This window comes from Rhinopithecus bieti, unplaced genomic scaffold (genome assembly GCF_001698545.2).
Source record: "Rhinopithecus bieti isolate Rb0 unplaced genomic scaffold, ASM169854v2 scaffold_3062, whole genome shotgun sequence".
NCBI classification, from domain to species: Eukaryota; Metazoa; Chordata; class Mammalia; order Primates; family Cercopithecidae; genus Rhinopithecus; species Rhinopithecus bieti.
The window spans coordinates 2,047,446-2,073,856 of record NW_016804432.1 but is presented as its reverse complement, the minus strand read 5'-3'; the positions used below and the strand labels follow the sequence as shown (position 1 = coordinate 2,073,856).

General features: G+C 37.7%; 3 protein-coding genes across 3 annotated transcripts in view; all 3 read right to left on the bottom strand.

Moving 5' to 3' along the window:
- Positions 1-26,411, bottom strand: part of LOC108527098 (titin) — a 284,505-nt gene that overhangs the window by 221,188 nt on the left and 36,906 nt on the right. Inside the window, 11 exon segments of the mRNA XM_017868255.1 lie at positions 8,617-8,673; positions 14,384-14,572; positions 19,888-20,013; positions 20,238-20,522; positions 22,081-22,312; positions 23,464-23,629; positions 23,720-23,861; positions 24,378-24,638; positions 25,365-25,625; positions 25,745-26,005; positions 26,097-26,360. Coding sequence (XP_017723744.1) covers positions 8,617-8,673; positions 14,384-14,572; positions 19,888-20,013; positions 20,238-20,522; positions 22,081-22,312; positions 23,464-23,629; positions 23,720-23,861; positions 24,378-24,638; positions 25,365-25,625; positions 25,745-26,005; positions 26,097-26,360 — 2,244 coding nt within the window.
- Positions 886-6,815, bottom strand: LOC108527116 (titin-like). Its single transcript, XM_017868276.1, has one exon. It carries the CDS (start codon positions 6,652-6,654, stop codon positions 1,147-1,149), a length of 5,508 nt encoding a protein of 1,835 aa, XP_017723765.1. The 5' UTR covers positions 6,655-6,815; the 3' UTR covers positions 886-1,146.
- Positions 6,758-7,450, bottom strand: LOC108527117 (myopalladin-like). The gene has a single exon (XM_017868277.1). The coding sequence runs from the start codon at positions 7,445-7,447 to the stop codon at positions 6,758-6,760; it is 690 nt and encodes a 229-aa protein (XP_017723766.1). The 5' UTR covers positions 7,448-7,450.

Below are 26,411 nucleotides of genomic sequence, written 5' to 3'. Positions count from 1 at the left end.
ATGGCAGTTAGTATATAGGTAAGATATTAAGGAGTATGCTAATTTACTGTTATTTTAATTTTAAAAGACAAAATTAAAGAGTTACTTTAGAAACATAAACATCATAATAAAAATTGAATGCTTATTAAGCTATATTCATTTTAAAGATGAAATTCAGTGAAACTAATAGGAAAGCTTGATATCTTGTTATTTACATATAATCTGAAATACAAACTGCCATATTGACTAAATTCTAAAAATATCCCACCTTTTTTTTAATTTTAAAGATTCTGAAATCAGAATACAGTTTTAAAATCTACATGTAAACACAATGTGATAGTTTCCCTTTTTTTCCCCAGGCCAATACTAAATTATTGCTGCATTTTACACTTGATGTCATCTCAAAACTGAGAAAATAAGGTGTCTCCAAAAGTGGAAAGATCTTTATATGCTTATTCTGCAAATGTCTAGGTGAATCCTGCGCACAAAGAGCACAATTGGTCCCTTGAAGCCAGTGAGAATTAAAGCACTTATGTAGAGGAATATTAATGATGAAAATATTTTTTAAAGAGATGAAGTTAATATATTAAGATTGAAACGGCAAACAGATTATAGAGTTACTTGCCAATTGGGAGAAGCTGGTTTTTGTTGTTTGTTTTGCCTATTCTAAGTCGAAGTAAATAAACATGGGTTTGGATGCAAAGGGGTTACAATTCCAAAAATAACTTAGAATGGGAGCAGAGAGGAGATTTGCCCTTACCAATTTGTCTGCGTGGTCATCTGATATAGTCTCCACGTTTACATTGTACTTTTGCATATATGGTTTATCTGCTAAAAGAGAGTCCATTCCACTGAAACACTTTGTGGAGGAGGCATGAGGGTAAATAGAAGTACAAATAATTAGGTAGCCAAGAAGAGATTTAATTGTATTTCATGTTACACAGCATGATTGACTCAAGTGATGATTCCACAGTTCAGATAACAAAATATTTACATGTGTTACAAAGATGAGATTTCTACACAGAGGTTATTTCTCCAGCAGTCTCCAAGATAATGAATTCAAATATAGTGGACCTGTTTGGAAGTTTATTAGATCCATATAATTTGGAAAATATGAAAGCACTCAGATCAATTCTAATAATTACTGAGGCACTAAAACATTACATTTTAAGTTAAGGTGAGTGCTGCAAAGGTCTCAGCCACTCCTGATTTGTTTGTAGCTACACACCTGTACTCTCCTTCATCACTCTTTACTAAGCTTGTTATAAACAGGTTGTGGAACCCTGTGCCACTTTCCTCAACACTGAACCTTCTTCCTTGGACCAATTTCCCATCTTTGTACCAGTAAACCGTGGGTCTTGGAGAGCCACGAACTAAGCACTGAAAATATGCTGCTGTACCTATTGGTGCATAACAGTCAGAAATACCTTTGATAAACCTGGGAGGCCCTTCCACCACCTGAAATTCAAAAAAACTTTCTGTGTAATTGCTCTTTAAGACCAATTCTTCTGTCAAACTGCTTAAAGTCACTTTGCTTTTCTTTGCTATCATAGCAAGTATTTCGGAATCTCCCAAGGTGAGGAATCCCCGACAGATAGCCTCTCCTACACAATTCACAGCTCTGCACCTGTATGTTGCACTATCAGAAAGACAGACATTTCTAATTTTAAGAGTGTGACTTCCCTTCTCCTCGCTAATCACATATTTAATGTTATCTGGCTCAATACACATATATTCTTTATACCACTTAACTTTGGGAGTAGGGATGCCTATGACTGAACATTTGAACATAGCATCTGAATTTTCTGGAATTTTAAAATCACAAATAGGCATTATAAAGCGAGGAGGCATTTCAAATACTTCTAAATCAATTTTTAGTTCTTTGTCTTCTCCCTCCCTTGAATCCATATTTGGATCTACAAAATTAAATGGAAGAACATCTAGACTCACAATCATACTTTTATGGTCAGGAGTAAATTCAGGAACTGTCACTATTTTCACCTGCTTCTCAAATTCTTTAACGTCTTTTTCACTTAATTCAACTTCCAGGACAATTTCTTGAGGAGAAGGTGTTCTTGATGATGTGGTGTTTTCCAAATCAAACTCCATGACATGCTGATGTGTTACTGGAGGTGGGAGTGCCACCACTCTTTCTTCTTGGGACATTATGTCTACATTTGCAAAGCTCTTTGCTTCCCCTATGATGTTTACAGCATGACACATGTACTCTCCCCCTTCTCCTTTTTGAATGTTTGAAATTTCCAGTGAACACACATTACCCACCCTTTCCATTTTGATTCTTTCATCTGGCTCTAGTAAAGATTTATTTCGATACCACTTCACACTAGGAACTGGAAGACCTTCAACTTCAACAATGAAGCCTAGTGTTGTGTTTTCATACACCTTCCTTTTGGTCAGAGGTTCAATAAAAGATGGAGGCATTTCATTGTCTTTTGGCTCAATGGCTTCATTGGGTGTGCCAAATGAATCGGAACGCCATATTTCGTCAGCTGAACCTCTCTCTTCTGTAGGTGTGTAGAAATGCTCATTTGGTGTACTGTCTTCCCTTTCTATTTTTGATGGATATGTTTTAAAAGTACCAGTGGGGTTTGGTCCTCCAGTAGGAATAGAATATCTCTCTAGTGCCTCCCCTGGGGGTGTGGAATATCTCTCTAGAGTCTCTCCTGGGGGTGTGGAGTATCTCTCTAGAGTCTCTCCTGGGGGTGTGGAGTATCTCTCTAGTGTCTCCCCTGGGGGTGTGGAGTATCTTTCTCCTATCTCACCTTCGGAAGGTGTTGAATATCTTTCAGCAACTTCCCCTAAAGGTGTGGAATATCTTTCAACTGTCTCACCTCCTGAATATATTGAGGACTGTTTAGTTACATCTGAAGGATTAAAATATAAGTCAGGGGACTTTGGAGATTCAAAATATTCAACAGACGATGGTGGGGTATAAAACTGATCTAACTCAGATATTTCTTCACTAGTTGTACTTCCCACACCAACGGAAATGTCAGACTCAGGAGAAAATGGACGACCTAGTGATTCCTGTTTCTGGTTGTAGTATTCGTACACAGTGTTGAAAGTTACTTCTTCCACCTCCATTGAAGTGATTGATTCACTCTGGACAAGCTTTGCCTGGTCTCTGGTGTCTTTAGTTTCAGGAACCTCACGCTTTCCAGCAGCAAGTAAATATTGTGCTAGGGAGGTCTCAGATTCCACTACCTCAGTGGTATGTGCCTCATCTAATTTAGGAATATTTTGAGAAAAACTAGTTTCTATCATTTCTCCTAAAGTGGAGAAAGAAGTTTCATTTTGAACTTGGACTTCTTCATAACATTTTTCTTCTCCAGAGGCATCAATGTTTGTAATTATTTGTTCACCTGGATTCTGTTTTTCTTCAGTCATCAAGAATGGGAAGCACTGACTCAGGGAGAGGTGTCTATGGAGTATGTCAGCCTCCTGAATATCACCTTTGTGGTCTTCCAAAGTGACATCTGTATATGCCTCTGCCCCACCATCCTGCTTTGGAAATGATGCCACCTCTGGTTCTAGAGTGCATTCTTCTTCCATTTCACCAACCTCTAAAGGCTTTTCCTCACTTACTGCTTTTTTCAAATGTGAGATGAAACTTCTGTCTCCATTTTCTAGAGAACTATTTTTCTCAGAAAGATCAGTTTCTTCTATATCTGCAGATGAGGTTGGAAATAGGGCACATGATTCACTATAGATTTCTTCAGAAAAGGATTTAAGAGAAAGATCAGTTTTTAAAATGTCTAAGTTTTGTTCCTGTACATGTCGGACTTCTTTTTCTAAAGAAATGGAATTTTCATCAATACTACTTTTCTCCACTATAGTTCTATATGAAAGCTCCTGACTGGAAGAAATTTCTTGACTGGCAAATACATTATTTTGCACATTTTTAGAGATACTCTGTGTATCAGGTTGTAATGTTTCAGGGCTAGGAATTTTTTCTTTATAATGTATTTCCTGCTGTTCCCTAGTTTCTTGCCCTTGAAACTCCGTAGCTGGATCTCCTATATGAGAATACATTTGTTTTAGATCAAACACAATGTTCTCCGTGTCAGCTGTTACGGAAGCAGGATGTTGGATTTTAAAATAAGCTTCTTCTGGTTGACTACTATCTAATTCTTGGAATTTCACATCTGTGTGTTTTATTTGAGTGTGAAACTGCTTTAAGTCAAATGTAATAGGTGATTCATGTTCAACTCTTTTAGAAATTGCAGGTTTATCTATAAGACTTATTTTTTCCTGTTGTTGCCTTTCATGTGCTTCAGATTCCTTATGAGTTTGAGAGGAAAGCAGCTTTAAATTTATTGCAATGTTAGATGAATTTGATTCAGTATTTGGAGACATTTTCTCTGCCTGACACATATTTGCATTTAGATTACTTGATCTTGATTCTCTTTGCTTTAATGAAAAGGCTTTGTCATCAATCTTCTTTTGAGGAGGATTAACAAATGATGTTCTGGTAGGTCTTTTTTCTAGAACTCTTTTTTCTACATGTAATTTTTCAAATTCGGTAATTCTATGCTTCACCTTTTTCCCCGGGTAGTGTATCTCTTCACCAAGGGATTCTTCATATGCAACGGCAGATGAATCTTTTGTATTGTAACTGTCAGAAATTCTCTCAGAGTGAATATTTGGTAAATAGTCACTTTGGGCATATTCTTGTACATTTTCCTTTTCTGATCTACCAAGTTTTCCAAAATTGTTTCCTACGTCTTTCTTAATAGTGATATCACTGAAATCATCAACAAATGGATAAACAGTACCCTCTGCTTGGTGCAGCTTTGATTTTTCACTTACATGTTTCTCTTTCCCTTCAGCCTGACATTGTATGAATTCAGCCCTGATGGGCTTGTTGGTTTTTATGGTTCTTGAAGCACCACACACAAATCTGGGAATTTTTTCTCTAGAAGGTATGCAACGCACCTGGTCTTTCTGGTCTATCTGCTTAATGGTCTCAAGGCTTTGAAAATAGTCCCTTACTGAATATTCTTTTACATTTGTCCAGGGAGTAAAAGGACCAGCTGGATAATCATAAAAACGTGCCCTTACAGATTCTCCCTGGACTTGCACTTGCTGATCTCTGGAATATTTTCCATAAATTTCACCAATATTTTCGAATTGACCATTCTCCCTATAAGTGACAGGCTCCACTGTTAGATCTGAAACACTTTCAGCTGTCCCTGAATTGTTTTCAGCAAGACATTTATATTTTCCAGAATCTTGAGAATTCACATCTTTAATATATAATCGGTGGCTACAGTTAACTTCTTCAAACTGAAACTTCTGGTTCTGCTTTAAAAGGACTCCATTTTGAAACCATGTTACAACTGGCTGGGGCTCACCAGATATTAAACATTCAAGAATGATGGAATCCCCTTCTCTACAACTGGCATGCTTTGGCATTTCTTGTAACATTTTTGGTGGCTCATTAGTAACATCAGACAAAAATACAAATTTGTGTTTTGGTGACTGAGTAGCTTGATCTTGAGGCATTGCTTCAGGTTCTAGCTCTTCAGTTTGAAACATCTCTTTATCCTCTTCTGGGATAGGTGTAGCTGCTGTTACCTGGATTTCTACAGGAAAGGAAAGCAATTCTGTATCTCCAGAGGGAGGGACTGGTGGGTTAGTTTTTAACACATGAAGATTTGTTTGGCCCTCTTGACTCATAGATGGGTGGGCGCCTTTTGCTTGATCAAATACCAATGCTAGCTCTTCTTCCTCATCAAAGTAGTCATGGAACACTGGGACTTCATGTGCTTTGACATCATGTTTTTGTTTTGCTTTCACTTTAAGCATACCGGTTGTTTTTACTGTTCCATATTGGTTAAATAGCACACAAGTAATAGAACCTTCATTCTGATGATGAACAGACAGAAGAGTTAATATTGAATAGTTTTCCAAAGAATGAATGATAAAGTTTTGATTACGTGGGATTGGCATGTCATTGTTATACCACGTCACGATAGGTTGAGGATATCCTTGAAAATGGCACACGAAATTACAACTGTCACCTTCATAAATTTCTTGAGATTCAATTTCTTGAAGAAATGAAGGTGGGCAACGTTGTGGTCGTTTTCGAAAAGAATTTTCAAAAAATCTCATGTTTTCCTCTTTCTGTTCGGTTTTGGATTCATCGATTTGTGTGGAAGCAGAGAGTTGTAATTCTCTTACATCATCCTTCCTTATTCTTTCACTAGCTATTTCTTCACTTTCTTCAACATTTACAAGTGTACCAAAAGATTCGCTGGCATGTGGTGTAAAAGCTTGAGACACCTTTTCAGGAGTCTCACATACTTCCTCCTTCTCACATACATTAGTGATATATGTGGGTGACTCTCCAACTGTAGTACTGGCCATAATTTCTTCCAGCTGTCCTCTTGCTTGGGTATTTTCATTTACTAGAATTTCACCATATAAATGGTCTTTTGGTAGACTTTCTTTTACCAGTGACTCTGGGCTCATTCTTATTTCAGTCTGGAAAATTTCTTCATCAACAATAGTTTGAAAGCTTGTGGGAAGTTCCTCAGATTCTATATTTTGATCCATTTGATTAGAAAGGCCATGTGGATTTTGCACAATACTCTCAGCTGAATTATTTACCTTATAACTTTCAGCTAGATCAGACATAGATCTGATTTTCATGTCCTCTCTAGAGAACAGAATATCTTTATCACTAGCTTCTCTTCTCAAAGTTCTTGAGCTTATTTCAGAAGACGTATCTAAAAGAGATAATTTCTTTTCTCCATTAACATTTTCTAGCCTCCCTTAAACGTTGCAACTTCACTTGGGTCTCCCTGTCCAGAAAACTTTCACCTACATTAAGCCATCCTCTTATGTCAGATTTACTTTCTAAATATTCTTCATCATACATGTAATCTGTTTTCTTGGCAGAACTCATTGTCTTAAAATGTATAGTTCTCACCATTCCCTTTTGCTCCATATCTTGTTTTTTGTTAAAGGGAGAGCCAGTAAACCTCAGGTCAACCTTTATCCTGTCTTCTCCCCTTTCAACTAAAGCCTCCACGTTTTCATGTGTCTGTTCTGCTCTTTTCAGAAATTCTAAATATTTCTCATCTTGTCCTTTTTGGATAACAAGCAATGATGCAGTTGATTCAGCAGACCCTTCACTATTAATTGCTAGTAACCTATAACTTCCAGAATCTCTCTCTTGGACCCTTTTAATCTCTAAGCTGGAAGAGTGATGGTGTAAATCACTCTTAGCTTTTATAATCCGACGAAGACCTGTTGGAATGGGCCGACTGTTATGAAACCAAGTCATTTCTGGAGATGGACAGGCAATTAATCTACATGTAAAAACAACTGGTTCACCCTCTAAAACATATTTAAACATAAGTTTTTGGGTAAAAGAAGGCTTAAAATATTCAGGCCAGGAGCTTGTAGATGATATTCTACTTGCATATCTTTTAGCAGCCATGGAGCTGTGGTCTATGTCTTCAGAATCTGAAAAGGCATCACGAGTATCCCTTTCTGAATGTTCAGATTCCCCTCGGAGAATAATTCTGGAAAAGAAAATAAAACCTTTTACTATTTTCCATAGAATTTGAAAAGTTGAAAGTAAATAAAATTGCAAAATAGGAAATGAAATAAATTGCATGCTACAGATCTCACAAATCCATAGAAAAATTCACTCACCATATTTGTTCGAATAAACGCAACACCATGCTCTGTTTAAAAGATTCTGACACGAAAATCGTTCGTTGTCTGGTCTTTTCTTCAAACTGTTGAAATTTCTTCTTGAACAAGCAAAAATGCATTTCAAAATAACATGTTCCTGTGCATATTTGTTTTGGGAGCAGGAAAACTTTGTTCTTTTGATGGCTAAGTGGAAAATCTTACCTGACTTGCAGAGAGTGGAATAAACGCCCTTTCTGATTCTTTTGATTGTAGATTAAATTATTATATTTTTGAGAATTAACTATTTAAAGAGTATATGCAAGAACTATAACCATAAATAATTAGCTAAAATAAAATGAGAAGGCGTTTATTCGAACTAATACAGCCATAAAATCACAATGTTATGCAAAGAAAAGCAGGCAATAAGGATCACATAAGGCAGCTATCTGCAAGCCAGTGTAAGAGACATATCAATGTTAAAATGATGTATGTGCATGAAGTGTAAACCAGATGGGAATGTAATGTTTTCACACAACCTCAGTAAAGTAGCATTTCAATCAAAATTCATTCATGACATTGCATTCTGAGAATGACAGCTAGGTTATTGTCTATTGTTCAATGTAATTCACTGTGATTTTGAAAACAAACTTCTACTTCATGATTTCATGCATTAAGATGACAACTTTTCCTAATACACACTTTTGGAAATGACTGCAAACATAAAGTTGAATATGGCTGATACATTTTAAATACAAAATTTTAAATTAACTTATGATAAATTACTGTGAAATGCATGTAACCATCAACATTCTAAACCAAGCATGCGACATAGTAATATATACTCTAAGAGATATATTTGTACATCTATGTCATTTTTTTCTCAATAATACTAAGAGAAAGAAGGCAACTCAAGGATCCTATTAATCTCGTAGAATTTCTACTTAAATCTCACATCCATTATGACAATACCTTTCATTTCCATCTCAATCTCTTGTTCAATCCTCTCATGCAAAATTGATTCAGGGGCTAAAACAGAAAAACATATAAAGAGATTTTAGTTATTAATTGCATGTACTTTCTGCATTAATTCATGACTTATATGATTAAAATTTTCTTTTTATTATAATAACAGAAAACTGCATTCCCCAAATATACCAAAAAGTCCATGCCAAACAAACTATTGAGCTGATAAAACGCATGGCAATGTTGACAGAAAGATTTAAAACATTTTTATTTTAGGTTCTTCATGAAATTTCCACTTTTAGTTCTATAATTCCCCATGCCTTTACATGCATTCAGAAAGCAATCTACAAACTGAAGGAATATTATTTTCTAAAAAAATGTCCTATTGACTAAACACTTGCTAAGAGATGAAATCACATTTAGAAAGAACATGCATTTTCTAAACTGCTACTTTAGCCGAGGGCTATTCTCAGTTTTTCCTGCTAGTAAATACTCCTTTGATTTGAACCACCTTTCAAACTTTAAACTACACAAAGTCCAATTACATATTAAGGAACAAAAACTTATCAAAACTGTTTTTATTACACAAGGAGTATGCACAGTTTTTAGACACAATCATCTCTGGGGCAGCTGAAAGGCTGGGACTCTCGTGTCACTCTCAGTCTTCAGTCCACGTGGTATCCTGTCAGTAGACTTGATTTCCTTGTTCTCAGTTTCTTATGGTTTTTGGCATGAAGTTAATGACAAACTTGATGTTTTCTTTGACGATTCTGTGTTTACTTCACGGGTTGTTTTAATTTGTGAATCTTTGCGTGTTTTAATACTTTTAGTTTCTGAACCCAGAGTAATTTTTGTAAGTGCTCTGGCTTGCGATTCTTTTGCTGGGTAAGAATAAAGTTAGGGAAAGGCATAAATTAGCTGTGTTTGTAAGATTAAAAAACATGCTGAATGTGGAGAAGATGGAATGTCATTAGGATGAGAAGGAAAGGCAGCATGTTAGTCATCAAACTAATATACGATATGTCTATGTTTACTATGCACATAAGAACTGTATTCAAACAGACTTTCAGGGGTTTGACATTCCCGCTTGATCTTGGTGGATAACTCTGTAGCCTATATGAACTTATTAGGCCAAAATAAAAAAGGAACATATAAAGACTGGCCTATGTCAAATAATTAGACAACTGTGCCTGATCTTTCACTCTTCAAACACCTAAAAATATCTTCTCTTTCAATTTTCTTAGGTACAAGTAAGGCAGTTGGATGTTCAATAAAATTATTTTGCTTCTAGAACACTTTAATAATATTATCCATTGGAACTCAATGAACTGGAGCTCCTAGGACAAAAGAGCCAAACACAAATCAATTCTGGGAATATGACAGTCAAACACTGCACTATAGCACTAGATTCTTTAGAAACTGAGTTAAGAGATCTAATCTACATTTCTCCCACCTTCACAAGACAGCCAACTCCCAACTACATTTCTGAAAAAATTGTCACGCTGTCACCTACAGGACTTGCAGACAACACCTCCAAATAAATAGTCACTCTGTGTGATTACTGTGCTAGCCAGCAGCTGCAGTGAAATTGAGGGTCAACTCTCTGGCTGTTGGAATTTTCTACCTAATTTACATAACTAAACCTCAGTTCTTGAGATATTGCCTTTGTAGGCTGTGGTGACAGAATGAGATAGAGCTATAGAACAAAATCTCATTAAGAAAGAATAAGACCTCCTTTTGGTGAGCAGGTGTTGCAGAAAAATTATATGAATCAATGAACCATATTCTCTGTACTGGGTAGGAAGAAAGGCCACTGTTTCAAAATTCTGTGCAGAGATGGCTGTGCACCTCCATAGCACTGCACTGCCCCCTTTTTATCCTTAACACCACTATGGCCAGGATCAGGGAGGAACTTGAGGCCAGAGCTTTCCACAGACCCCTGGAGATGCCTGAACTTCTCCCACCACCTTCCTTACATGAGACTCAGTGGAGCTGTTTTGCCTACAGGCACACAACACAGGCTTATAGCACCTGAAAAATATTTTTCTCATTTCATTAATATCCAAAAGGAAAGACTACAGATAAGAGGAAGAAGTTACCACTTGCCCAGACAAGTTTATTCCTGCTCTTCCAGACATAATGGAGAATCAAGCCCAATAATGACAAAAATTGTGATCTTGCCATGAGAAAATTCTACAATTCCAGGAGGATTTTAAGCCTGTAAAAGCAGCATCATTTATGGAGTAATATCTAGAGACTTCTAATTTTGGTCCAGAGAGAGCCTTGTTATTTTCAGCACCCAATTTTCTATTTTTCTTTTTTGGAGATGGAGTCTAGCTCTGTTGCCCAGGCTGGAGTGCAGTGACCCTATTTTGGTTCATTGCAACCACTGCCCCCTGGGTTCAAGCAATTCTCCTGCCTCAGCCTCCTGAGTTGTTGGGATTACAGGAATGCACCAACATGCCTGGCTAATTTTTGTATTTTTAGTAGAGACGGGGTTTCACCATATTAGCCTGAGTGGTCTCGAACTCCTGACCTCAAGTGATCTGTCTGCCTCGGCCTCCCAAAGTGCTGGGATTACAAGCATGAGCCACTGTACTTGGTCCCAATTTTCTATTTTCATGGCCCCTTTGTAAACAACTAGAACCTCCAGATGTGAAAATGAAGAGGAGATAAGAATTGTTGAACCTCTTACTTTAAAACAATTAAACTGAAATTTACCACAGTATCCGGCACAATAATAAATACCCAATAAATACTTCTCCGACTACAACATTTTAATTTTGCTACACTTTCTTGGTGGCGCATTGGTAAATATTAGAAAATGCAGCATATAGGAAATAAGCCTTTGCTTCCCGAATCTACGTTTAAAAATTAAACTTTCTGAATCTAGACTGGCAAGTTAAATTTTCAGGATAATCATGGTCATTGACTTGGCTGACTTTCAGAAGTCATTTATGAATATAGTGCTAGTTTAGATATATTCTAATTAATATATTCATTGATTGAATTTGCATGGCAGAAAAGCTGCATAAAGCGATGAGGATGAAATGAAGCAAGTCACAGCTAAAAATCAATTAACCACCTTCTACACTTAGTACTGCTGATGTTGTCCTCTCTCCACAGTCATTGTGTACAATGCAGCTGTATAGTCCTTGGTCTACCAGCTGAACATTACATATGGTAAGAAACTGAATATTTCCATTTTGTGATTGCTTCAGTCTCTCGGATTCCTCTATCTTTGCACCTTCATGAGTCCAGGTTACAGCAATGAAAGAATCGTCTTTTAAAACACAGAGGAATTGAGCCGTATCACCACACTTTACAGTGACGTCCTGAAGATGCGGGAAAATCTTGGGCGCCTCACCTGTGGACTCTTCAGCACATTCCTTAGATAGCTCAGTGCTTTCTGCAATTTCTGAAAGGGATGCAGTATGGCGCAACTGTATATCTTGAATGGATGCAGCTGTGTGGATGGAACTTTGAGATACACTTTCAAAAACCTGCACTTCATATTCATGTGATGATCCTTGATATGACTTAATATCCTTTTGAGATATTTTGCTCTCCTCCTTCGTGAAAGAGGAATCTGCCACTGCCTGGGACTTGGTGGACTCTCTTACATCTTTCCCAGAACTTTGCCTATCTAGGGCTTGCACTGTATAATCAAGTGACAAGAAAAAGAAAAGAATATTAAGATCTAAGCTTTGTCACTTGCCCATGTTAGTAACACAAAATGTCATGGAAGATGAAGATGAAAGACATAATTGTCACTTGGAAGCAGCATGCCAGAGGAATATGATCTAGATGTCAAGATCACACAAAAGAAAATTCATTCCCAGTGATTCGGTGATGAGTGGTTGATGAAGGCTCATGCGGATGCCATACAGTATCTGGTTCCTTCTTTCTGTTGTCATTTCAGCTATCCAAAGTGACCCAGTCTCTCTTTCTCTCTCTCACTCTAGCTGACTATATCTGGGGTAGCATTTGCTCTCCGTCCACTGTATGCTTTATAAGTAATACTCAACAAATAGATAATTTAATGATGCAATGATACAATGTTGCTTAGAAGAGTAAAGAAGCCAAGCAAAGGTGGTGCCTAATAAAATCATTACTGGTTCTCTGGGGCATAGAACAGATATTCCAGTGAAATTTAAAGTGTGTAGGTTAATCCATAATTGAGGACCTAGGGGAAGTTATTGCATGTCATTTTATTAGTAAGTTATGGACTGACCACAGTATGCAATAAAACAAACAGCAGAGACTCTCATTAGTAACAGTGGGACTGAGAGGTATACAGCAAATCAAAGTCCTTGAAGCAAGATGGGCTTTACCTTTTGGAGTCACTGTGAGTGTAGCTGCACAAGTGGCTTCCCCAGCACTATTGGTTGCTTTGCAAGTGTACTGCCCAGCATGCTCTGAGTAAGCATCAACTATAAGCATTAAAGCCATGCCTGTGGACTCCTCAAAATGGAAAACTACATCTTTTGTTGGTAGAATTAGCTGCTGGTTACGAAACCATTGGATTTCTGGCTTGGGAATGCCAGAAACCCTCGCATGAAATCTGACTGTCTCCCCGCTGTGCACCCTGAGGCTTGACAGAGGCTGGATGAAGCTGGGCTTTTGGCCAAGGGGCTCCTTCTTAAATGAAACTGATAAAGAGACATGCCATTGGGAGTTTGATGTATGTTCTTCAAATTTGCTAAATCCTGAAAAGAAGCATACCAATTTTTAATGTCTTACCTTGCATTGAAACCAGAACTTATTTGGAGTTGTCTACAGATTTGTCACAAATTCCAATAATGGACTAGAATTCAGTCCAATCCTAATGCCTTGTCCTTGTATATCACTATTGATTCAAAGTCACATAAGTTCCCTTCCATTTCCCAAAGAAGCAAGCTGAGACACGAATGGACCAAGGAACTTCACTACATTGTTCATGAAGGCAATAGTGGAGTATCCACCAGGGTTCAGGTATTCTTTTCTTTCTTCCTCTGGTTGTAAAGTCAACTTTTTTATTTTATAAACCACTTTAAATTCATTATTTAACAAACATCTAGTTACAGTTAATGCATAAAGTTAAGAAAAAAATAGAAGTTTCTCTAAATCCTTGTGTATTTGTATGTACTTCATAGTACATAGACTGTATTTGCTCAGGGAAAATAGTCCCACTATATAAAAATGTTATCCTTGTTTGAATCAAAGTCCCCGTGTTACTGAGGAAGTGTTTCTGATTACAATTTAAGAGCCCTAACTAACAGAAATGTTAAACAACTTTAGGACTGCACTCCTTAACACTCAGACATTCATAAAGGGAGGGTGAATATAGCTCGCTGGTGTACAGACCTGAAATGGTCTAGCTTTTGTGAAATCAAAATTGTGTCAGCACGATAGGAAGATAACACTTTTAGATGTTTTAAAATATAATTTTATCTTAGCCAATTGAGAAAACAAATCTACCTATTTCTTCAGCATATTTTGCCCCCTTCTGATTCATGCTGATCAGGAAGCATGACAGCTGGTGACAGCAACAATACATTACAAATTGTTACAGAGAAAAAGCGGGGCCAAATGAAACATGATGGTCTATGATTCGCAATGAAAAGTGGTAAAGGAGAAACGAGAATATGGCATATAACATGGAAATAATTAGTTGAATTGGAAGAGAATGGTAGGAACAACGATGATTTACATGAACTCTTGAGTAATTGTTACAGACATCGTAAGATTCGATCTATATTTAAATGGGGTTCTGAAATTTGTTTTACTTTACCTTCCAGACTCAGGTTGGCTGTGCTTGACACTTGGCCTACAGCATTACTAGCAACAAACGTGTAAGTTCCTTCATCTTCTGGATAAGCTTCGGCAATTTCCAGTTGGTAAGTGTCTTCAAATTGAGTCATTCTAAAGAACCGAGATGGCTTGATTTTCTTGTCTTTGCTGTACCAAGACACTTTTAGATCTGCAACAAAAAAGAAGAGATACTTCAACCACAAAAACGAGTGGAGTTTTGAAATTTACCTGCAAACACTATGTTAATAATACTAGTGCCTACATTTCATATTTGACTTAATAACACGATACTTTTCTCTGGGCATGCCATATCTACTATTATTAAATGATTTCCTTTCATCTTCAAGAAGGAAGTGTGATGATAGAAAAATATAGCTTGTCCTGTGGTTGAACTGGTTGTAATGTTTAAAATGATAGAATTTCAGTTACATTCTCTTTAGACATTTGCATGTCATACAGTGGAAGCAGGGACAAGATTTTGACATATTCAGTCACTTTGAGAAAAAGACAATCCTGAGAACAGTCATCATGAAAGGTTTGATCTGGGCTTGTAGTTGCCTTCTGGGACAGGAAGTGAGAAAAATCTCCACTTTTGGTTTGCAGAAAGATCAATCAAAAAGAGAGCTGAGAAGATCAAGATATGAAAAGTCTAAAATAGATAACTTTGAAGGCTGTAGAAAAAAAATCTCTGTCTTCGTTACTGATGAGCAAAAGGTTTCAGTATGCAGTATATATGGCAAAAAATAATTGTACAGAAAATAATTTTCTAAATAAAGAGGGTGATTTATGGTATTTGAGCATCTTAGATACATTTGACTCTTTTCAGAGTGGCAGTTATAAGACATTATAATAAAGCTAGCTATTTCTATAGAAGGATTTGAACCATCTTAAAATAATAGAAAGTAAACCCCAAATTACAGGTAAAGTAGCATGTTATTGTGTTGTAATAAATGTAGGTGATATGCACTTTAATTTTAGTTAATCGTTTGAATAGCCAAAATCAAAGCCATCTTGTTTTTGGAGCATAGTTACTATACCTCTTCTTTGTCTCAATACCATCCAAGATGATCTTCTCATAGTCCAATCATCTAGCATTTGTCTGCATTTTAATGCCAATACTTGCTATAAAATTTACTCCCCTTCCCATGATGGTATTTGTGTATAAATGGCAGGTTCTCCTCTTACAGTAACAAATCTGTTCAATTCCTTAGATAGTAAGGTAAAGTAGAAAATGAAATCCTGCCCAGGCATGGTGGTTCACGCCTGTAATCTCAGCACTTTGGGAGGCTGAGGTGGGCAGATCACGAGGTCAGGAGTTCAAGACCAGCCTGACCAATATGGTGAAACTTTGTCTCTACTGAAAATACAAATATTAGCCAGGCGTGGTGGTGCATGCCTATAATCCCAGCTACTTAGGAGGCTCACGCAGGAGAATTGCTTGAACCCAGGATGGGGAGGCTGCAGTGAGCCAGGATCTTGCCACTGCACTCCAGCCTGAGTGACAGAGCAAGACTCCATCAAAAACAAAAAACAAAAAACAAAAAAAAAAAAAGAAAGAAAGAAAAGAAAATGAAATATTGACACTACAACTTGTCAGCTGTGTGACCTTGGAAATGTCATTTAAGCTTTCTGGGTTAGTCTTTTCATTTGTAAAATGGCATGTATAATAATTTATGGGCTATTCATTGCATACAATTGCTGTGAGAATTAAATGATACAACACACATGAAATGGCTTTATAAGCCACTGGCACAAGTCAGTCATTATAGCAAGAATGTCTAACATCACAGACGGAAGCAACAGTGTCTTCAATAACATGCCAAAAGACAGGGCCATGTGATATAACATGAAACACCACCCCTATTTGGTTTGTGTGAAGGTGTGTATGTGTGTGTGTGTGTGTGTGTGTGTGTGTGATCATCAATGGCAAGGGAAGGATGCATAGTTTGGTACATCCTCTTACAAGGTTCTCTGCTTGTTTCTACTGACAGCTTCTTCCTTTGGTGAGCTGAATGAGGCACCAGGATACACATGAACTGCCACTGGACGAGAACTGCACACAGTAAGTGAGTTAACAGGTGAAACTTTTTGTGGTAGTGGACTCGGTGCTTGTGGCTGTGATGCCATGATCTGCGTTAGTCATAAGCCTCTTGCGGCTTCTTTGAGGCCATTCTTCTCCCATATTACTACTTCTGCAATCCCCCCTTCTCTCTCCTGACGCCTCTGGCTGAAGTCCTTGTCCACACTCTCCAGGCCTATTGTAATAACCTCTCCCAAGTTCCTGACTGCCAGTCTTGCCTCCCACATCTGTCCATTCCTTCTTTCTCTATCACAGTATCGTTTCTAAAAAGCAAACCTGATCATGGTACCTGGGGGCTTAAAAATCCTTCAGTGTCTCCTAAATGTAAACAAGATCAATTCCAAAATCTTCAGCATAGAATATCAATGTATTGGGTGACCAATATGGACAAATACCATAGACTGTATACTTGAGGGATAGTGTTCAAGAAATACTAAAGCACAGGCTTTGCCATATTATCCAGCCTTCTCACCTGCTCATGATATCACTTAAACCAACTGTACTTAAACCACTCGCTTCTAGCACAGGAAGCGTTATTGCAAGTTTTGATGACTTGGAGATGTTGTTTTCTCATCATAGGATGCCACTGTGTTCGATGATCCTACTTATTTTTCAATGCTCAGTTCACACATCTTTCTCTGGCTATCTCCCAGACAGAGAATGATGAGAAAGTGGGCCTGTTAATAGCACTTAAAACCTTGGGATCTGGTTGTGTGCATGCATTTCCTCACCTACATATTGAGCTCCTTAAAGCAAGAGCAAGATCTGCACTCCAGCACCTAGGGTAATGTCTCAATAGCAGGGAAACAATAAATGGTAGAATAAAAATTGCACAGATGCTTAAATGAATAACAGACAACATCAATGCTAGACTAATTATTCACCATTTTGTTTAGCTAGCTGTCACTCTGTAACCCTCCAAATGACACTGACTCATCATCTGTAGAATAAACAGCAAAAAACTAGCTTTTTTACGTTTTAAGATTCTGCTTTTCCAAATTGCTCCTCTACCAGTAGGTGGCACTGGAGACCTTCAATAGGTAACATTTTCGCCATTAGAAACAGCTCCTGGTTGCTCAGGCCCACGTTTCATGCTTCAGAAAGTACTGCATCCCCAAAAAGCATGGAAAAGGGGCTTCTGAAGACTCCCAATTTCTTTTCAATTCGTGGAAAGCAGGGCTACACTTACTTAAGGCAATACGTGGCCAGAGGAAGTTGTGTAAATATTTTTAGTCCCAGTGGTATGCAACTATGTGAGTTGGTGAGTTTTTGAAAGGGCATTTTATTTAATGAATTTAATTTCTTTCATATAGAAAACAAATTTACAAGAGGGTGCTAAAACCACTATATGTGTACAAATATTACCACACATAGGAAGTTAATGATCTTCTGAGTTTACAAAGCCTATTCAAACTTTTAAAAACATTGGTTATGCAGAAAAGATGGTGAAGTTTTCTCTTTCTACCCCATTGGTGTCTTGTAGAATGCTTCAGGTGTATTTCTGCAACACTTTAAAGGCAATACTACCATATGTTAATATGTTACAGACTTAAAAGCACTATACCAATATAGTTAAGACAAATATTACTACTTTGAATGATGGATATATATGTTTATATTAAAAAATCCTCTAAAATTAAATAAATGGATAAAGTTTTAGTGTAGCTTTAGTGAATTTGCTTTTAAAATATATTTTTATTATTGTGTTAGTAGGATATTATCAAATCAGTCTTCATTTATTAATATTTAGTATTTCTTGAACACTATCCCTCAAGTATACAGTCTATGGTATTTGTCCATATTGGTCACCCAATACATTGATGTTTATATAATTCCTCTCTATGGCTATAATAAAATGAATGTATTGAGCCACAGTTACTTGGCAGCCATGCCTATAGGTGCTTTACATACATTATATCTTTTAATTATGCTCATACAATCAAATAGGTCTATTGGATTTCTAGATCACAATCTCCATTTCTGAGGAGAAAATATTCAGGTCAGAAGACCAACTGAAATACTAACCTGTTCAGAAAAATAAATCTTGACAAGGTAGAGATTGGATTATAAACTAATGGGAGAAGCATAATAAACAAAACAATACAACTTTGCAATTACTTTTGCATCAGCCTATTAAGAGTACTGGGAGATGCCCAAGCTTTGAGAGTTTCCCTTTGGCTGGTGGTATACAAAAGCCAAGAAAATTAGAGAGTGATTTTCATTTGGGATAAAGGGATCATACATTCATTTGATTTATCTTGTTTCTATCTGAGACAAGATATCTATCAATTGTGATTACAGACAATCAATTACGACTTGAAGTAGTTCTACATATATTGTCTCATTCTACCAAGATCAGATTCCTGGGATGAGGAAAGCGGCTGGTGGTACTTGAGAAGCATGCCCCAATTAAAAATGGTAGCAGCTGACTCTCATTGATTACTCTATGATGGGCACTGTGCTATGTGCTGACTTGAGTTACCTAACTTAATCTTGATAATAATCTTAAGTGTTTGGTAACAGTCATTTAACCATCATTAATTTGTCCAGTCAACAATTACCTACGGAGTATCTACTATGTATCAGGTCATATTCTAGGGCAACGATCCACTCTTGTTTTCATAGAGCTTACCTTCTACCAGTTACTATTTTTCAGATGCCAAATTCTAGGTACTAAAACAGAATTCCTAGCCTTATAAAATACATTTTCTAGAATTGAATGCAATAGTTTACTCAACGTATTCATGAGAGAAAGAGAACCAGAGAAATGATATATTTGCCTAAGGTCACATATTGCAGGCAAGATTCAAATTCAGCATCTTTGACCATAAAGCCCTGACTTTTGACCACTATAGGATATTGTCTTCCAAAGTATACCTTTCACACAAGCATTGTCCATAGACTGAATAATATCTTATATAAATGTATTATTCTTTTGAAATATATGTAGATGCTATTATGATTAATCTAATGATAATTTTAGTTTTGTCATTGTATTTTATCAATTAGGAAATTAAGTGTAGCTACAATCATAAAAGGAGATGCTATTATGATTAATCTAATGATAATTTTAGTTTTGTCATTGTATTTTAGGAAATTAAGTGTAGCTACAATCATAAAAGGAACATGACCTTTTTTCAAGATTAGTGAAAACACTAATGTAATTTTTTTACTGTGATAAAGAACACATAACACAACATAAACAACCATTTTAAGGGCACAAAATAGTGAAAACACTTATCTAATTCTTAATTTAATAATTGAAATAAGTTTTCTGCTAGATTTCCATTAAGCTTCAAATTATGCATGAGAGATGTTTGTGATAGAGGAGAAGGTGACAGAATGTTTTCCCCATATACTTCTCCGTAAGTATTAGCAATGATACCTTTTGTTCTTAAACCTACCTGTTCCAGAAACCCGGCATTGAAAACGGGCTGGCTGCCCTTCAGAAGTGACAGTGTCCTGAAGCGGGGTGATGATGGCAGGTGGATAAACGGGCATTTCCTGATCGGGAGACACAATTTCTGGAACTAAAGAAAGAAACCACAAGATTTGTCATGATTAAGTCACCATAGAGACCTCACAGAAGGGAGCATGTAGGTTTATCTTAATTTATTTCACAGTAGAGTGCTTTCAAAACTGGGTAGCAATCTACTTGTATGAGCTCCAAATCGTACTTTTCAATGCCCTGGGAAAGGACAAAAGCCTGTTTCTTAGGTTTAGTTTTCAGCTGGAAGTAGCAAGGCATTCCCACCTTCCACTGAGAGTGAAGCTGATGTTGTGGCAACTCCATAGTCATTCTTGGCTTCACAGGTATAGACTGCCGCATCCTCTGGGAAGGCTTCAATTAGCAAAAGCGTGTACTCTTGCCCATCATGAAGAAATTTGCACTTGAAGCCAGTGGAAAGCAGCTGCTCTTCCTTGTACCAGGAAATTTTGGGCTGTGGTCTGCCAGATATCACGGCACAGAAGCGGGCCGGCTTGCCAGACTGCACAGTGACAGGCTGGAGCTCCTGCAGAACTTGGGGCGGTTCAGGAGCTAGGAGTAAATGTTGACAAATAGCCCATAAAAAAGTGTAAAAACACAGGAGAGCATGCAAAACTCTACATTAACTTCTTGCCGGCTACTTATACATCCAGAGACAAAATTTTGGAATTGTGGTATTTTTACTTGCCTCAGAATATTAGAACATTCTTTGTGCTAAGAATGAAGAAAGCATTTGGAATTTGTCCACAAGCAGAGGGAATAGCTTCAGAAAGATATTTTTGACAGTTGGGGGGCATGCTGAGAGTGCTGAGTTAACGTGATTATCCCAGTTTCTGTTTGGGGTGGGGGCTTAGTGATGGATACCTGAATGAATTATAAAATAACTTACACGTGCTACCTATTTTCAAAAGTCATTTGGACAAATCATGTGGTGAGGAGGCTCATCCCATTCCATTTTGTTTGTTTTGCAAGTATTTGTGTTTATGTCATAGTCATTTTGTTATGTACCAGTCCCAGTAAAATGCAATCAGTAAGTATTGAATGAATGACTACTATTTCAGATCTAGTTAAATGCCATTAGGTAGATTTAACAAATTCAGCTTTCCTGTTTTGCTAACTAAAGCATATTCTCAGTGCTGTGATGAGTGAGGGGACCTGGTTAGTTCACGGAACCCAGAAATTAGAAGAAATGACTTCTGTGAGGCTGGCTTCTGACACTATCGTAGAAAAGATCTTTACTTTTCTGTGCCTCAGTTTCTCCACTAGTAATACAGAGATAATAAGAACTGGATGCCATGACCATTTGGTCTCCTAGGAACCAAGGGAATGTTGGTGATATGGTTCATCTCTGTGAATCTTGAGATTACCCCTGGTGTTCCTGCATCTGTCTCAGGGGTATTTTATTCAAAGAGATATGGCCTAGGATGAGGATAGAAAGGGAGGTTCCATTTTTCTCTTGCATCTAGGTTAGACTCAAAACAAGGTCAGCTTGAGATTCAGCCTTAAGATTTCTAATGAGGAGAGCAGAGGTTTGCACTTCCCTGAGGACTGCTCGGAGGCTCCTCAGGAGTGCTTGCTAGCAGGTGGAATTCCCCCTCCAAAATAAGAGCCCCTGTTCTTAGAGCTTGGGGTAGAGAGGATCTAGTTCCACATTGCCTGAGGCTCTCTAGGCCTTCCAGGGTCTCAAAGAGGACCTTTGAGTTCTCCCAGGCACTCCATAGCAGAGGCTGGAAACACTACTTTCACTTGTTAGTGCTGCTAGGACTTGAGCAGTTCAGGCAGAGGGCAGAGAACTAAAATAGTTTAACAGCAAATCTAGAAGCTCATCTGGGGTATATGACAATTGACTCCCAGTGGGTGTTCAATAGTGTTGAGCAACCAGATAAGGATCTGGCCATCAGGTGCTTTCTGAAAATAACTTCTCAATAGGTCTTTTAACAGCTGCCCTCCCTTTTCTGTAGGTATAATGTGAAGAAAAAAATATAGCTGCAACCATGTGAATACCATAGGTTCTTTAGACATTTCCTTCGAATTACAGGAATTTAGTGACTTAAACCGGAGGATATTTCTGATGGATCCACAAAATATGCTGAAATCTGTCCCTACATACCATTGACATAGAGAGTGACAGAACTCCTGTTCCTTCCTGCCACAAAGGTGTATTCTCCTGCATCGCTCTGTCTGGTCTCAGAGATAAACATTCGGTGGATTCTTCTCTCCACCACATATTTGTGTCGTTCTTGAACTTGGAAATTGATTTCAATGCCATCTTTATACCAGTGGGCATCAACATCGTCTTCATTGACCTCAAACTCAACAACAGCACGCTGTTTCTCAATGACCTGTTGATGGAACAACATTAAAAAAAAAAAAAAAAAAAAAAAAAAAAAACAGAAAACTTGAAGCTTTGGTTTCCTCCCAGTTAATCAATTTCTAAAACTGGTCAATGAATGGCATGTGAAACCAATATATTATAATGTAGTAAGTTGGCTGATTATAGCACTCTGTAATTTTTGCTGTCTAGTATTGGACAAATGGTACATAAACTTCTCTTGTAGAGAATTGTGTTTACACCTGCATGGAGGAAAGGAACTGGCCCAAAGAGACAATTATTTCATCCTTAAATGTTTGCTTATTTACTAATAAGGGATATAAAGACACTTTACATTTGGGGCTTCTTATTATCTAAAAGTTATTACTTAATTTGATTTCATTTTATATGAACAATAACTTTGTGAGCTAGGTAGGAATTATTATCCTCATTTTAAGAGTGAGAACATCGAGGTTCAGAATTGGCAAATAAATGATGGAAGACCTCTCCAGGTTATCTGAGTCCTCATTGAAGGCTTTTTCATTGTGGTCTACAGTCTCTAAAGCTTGCTTTTCTTTGGATGAGCAGTATGATGAAGCTGAACTCAACTGTTATTTCTCTAGACATGTGTCCTCCATTATATCATTTGGGATGACTGACACTTACGAGGACAAGCTCTGTAAACTCAGCCGACAGCAAAAGTGTCCAGCATCCTTGCCAAGAACCCAGCATGGCTTGGACGGGGCTTTCTCTTAGACTTCATAGAAAGTACTTCTAGCCACTAAGTCCCTTGACACTTGGCTCTCCATAGATAGAAACTTGAGAAAATGTCACCTTGTTCTAAATTTCCTTAATTCTAATTGATGTGTGAACCTCACGATTTACATTTTAATTCTTTTCTGGTTGGTGCTGCTTGGCAAGCAGCCATTTATTAGACGGTGAAGTTTCTACAGCTGCTTTAATTAACGTATTTAGACAGCTGCTAGGGGCACACTTATTCCCTGAGTGGAAACTGTGACTAAATTGAGGTCAGCATGAGAGAGTCTAAGCCAAGTAAGAATGAGCTGATTTAATTCTTTAAAGGACTGTGGTTAGAAAATATAAAAGGGAAACATTGAAACATAAAAGGATAGATTATGGACTACTGATGATTTTTCAAAACATTTAGTATATAGACAATACCTGAACCTCCTTTTTAATACTTCGGATGCGAACATCTCTGCCTTCTACAAAGAGGTTTGCAGTTGACACGTTGCCTCCTGCCACCACTGTGTACTTCCCAGCATCAGACATCCTGGTGGATGGGATCAGAAGGCGGTGGACATATTTCTCCTTCTGAATCTTTATTCTATGGATGAAATGGAAATTGGAGTTTTACCATATGGTGATTCAGAAGAAACTGGGAATTACTGGAATGTAGCAAGACAAAACAACCGACCTGTCTGTGATCTGCAGTTCCTGGTCATCTTTCATCCACTGTACAGTGATGTCAGGTTCAGAAACTTCACATTCAAACATGGCTCGCTTCTTCTCCAGAACCTTAATGTCCTTAATGTGTTTCCTAAATTCTATATGACGAGCTGGAAAATAGCATGTAGAAAATTAACATTTTTAACAGCTTTATTGAGATACAATTCACATACTATACAATCCACCCATTTAAAGTACACAGTTCAATGAGTTTCCATGTATTCATCATTGTGCAGCCATCACCATAATTTTAGAACATTCTCATTCCCCAAGAAGAAATTATGTACCCTTTAGCTATTGCCCCAAGGACTTTTCTATTGTCTCCCTTGTAGACCTAGGCAACCACCAATCTACATCTCTATAGATTTGTGTATCTTCGACATTTCATATAAATGGAATCATACAATATATGATCTTTGTATGGTCTCTGGCTTCTTTCACTTAGCATAAAGTTTTCCATGTTCATCCATTTTGTAGTAAATCATAGTGCTTCCTTTCTGTTGCTGACTGCTTTCCCATTGTATGGCTATCCCACATTTTATTTATCCATTCATTATTTGATACACTAAATTTTACAAAGCATGTGTGACATTTTTTCTATGGATCTAATATTTATGAAACCATACCTTCCACATAAAGTGTGGCTGTTGATGTAGCTTTTCCAGCTACAAAGGTGTAGTCAGCAGCATCCCCAAAGTGAACATTCCTGATGTTCAGTGAGTGTGTAAGCTTTTTGGTTCTCATCTGGCACTTGTCAGTTGATTTGATTTCCACACCATTCTTTAACCATTTGTAAGAGATGCCTTCATAGTTCACTGTCACCTCAAAAGTAATAGTGTCTTTTTCTTCAGCATTGATGTCTTTCAGCATGGAAGTAATCATGATTGCTGCAAAGGAGAAAAGGAAACACACCCAAGGAGACTTTATGTAAATGTGGGTTATAAGAGGTGCAGAATAAAAACTTGGAATGTTTTTAGTACATCTGTTGAGGCAATTACAGTTTAGAGATATAAGCTTTGACACCTTCCATGTACCATACAGGACAGTGCCAGCTCAGAGGAACAGAAAGATCAAGTGATAGACACTGAGCCATCTTTCCAGGTAGCCTTTCAGTGCTACTCTAACTGGAACATTTTATCCAGGTGGAGATACTAGTGCTTTACTCAGTGTAACCACATACTAGATGTTTCAAGTAACACTTTTATTTTTTATTTTTTGAGGCAGGTTCTAACTTTGTTGCCCAGGCTGGAGTGCAGTGCCGTGGTCGTGGCTCACTGCAGCCTTGGTCTTCTGGGCCCAAGTGATCCTCCAACCTCAGCCTCCTGAGTAGCTGGGACTACAACTGTGTGCCACCATGCCCAGCTAATTTTTTTTTCCTTTTGTTTTTGGTAGAGGCAGGATCTCACTGTGTTTCCCAGCCTGGTCACAAAATCTTGATCTCAAGTGATTCTCCTGTCTTGGCCTCCCAAAGTGCTGGGATTACAGGCTTGAGCCACCCTACCCACCTAATCAAGGATTTTTGAGTGGTCAGCAAAGTGTAGGATATAGAATATCAATGAATCTACTGAATATTTCATATTTTATATACATATATGTATATATTTTTAACTTACGGGTGACTGTCAGGGTGGCGCTGACTTGGTCATTGCCACAGACAAATGTGTATTCCGCCGAGTCCTCTGTGCTGGTGTTCATGATGATCAGCTGGTGGAGTTTTCCCTGCACAACTATCTTGAACTTTTCACTCATCTCAATTTCCACACCGTTCTTCAGCCACATGGAAGGGACATTGAAGTGGGACACCTCACACTCAAAAGAGGCAGTTTTGGTCTCAGGCACCTCGATATTTTTCATGGTTTTTGTAATATGTAATGCTTGGTAAAATCAGAGAGCACTTCAGTTAATACAATTTATTTAAAAAATAGACGAAACCAAACAAATTAATACATGGGGTTCATCAAGGAAAGGGCCGTAGGGGCTGCCTGATACTTACTCTCCACAAACAGTTTTGCTTTGCATTCCAATTGCCCCACCACAGCTGTGTATTCCCCAGCATCTGAGGGGGAGATGTTCTGCAGCATCAGCTTGTGGACCTTCCTTTCTGAGACCAGTCTGTGTTTGTCACTTGGCTTAATTTCCACATTCTTATGGAACCATTTTACTGGAACGGTGTCATGGGAAACACTAACTTCAAAGGCAACAGTGGCATTTTCCAAGGCTGTCACATCCTTTGGCTTTTTAATGATCTTGACAGCTAAGAGGAAAATTGGAGCAATTCAGTGATAGGGTTAACTTAATGGTAACCATGGGATGACTATTTGTAAAGTGTTTCTAAGTCAACTTACTCTCCACATGCAGTCTGGCACTGGCTCCTAGCCTTCCAAGCCTGAAGCCATAAACAGACTCATCCACGATGGCACAGTTTTTAATCCTCAGAGAGTAAACTGTTCCTTTAACAGAGATAGCATACTTTTCATTGGATTCCAGCACAACTCCATTTTTGATCCACTGGACACCTTTGACATTAGGGTGTGTAAGCTCGACAGTGAAAACAGCATCCTGTGTTTCTGTCACTGTGAGGTTCTTCAGAGTCTTCTTAATTTTGACAGCTAAAGACAAATTTATGATTAGGTTAGAAAATATAGATGACATCATGAAGG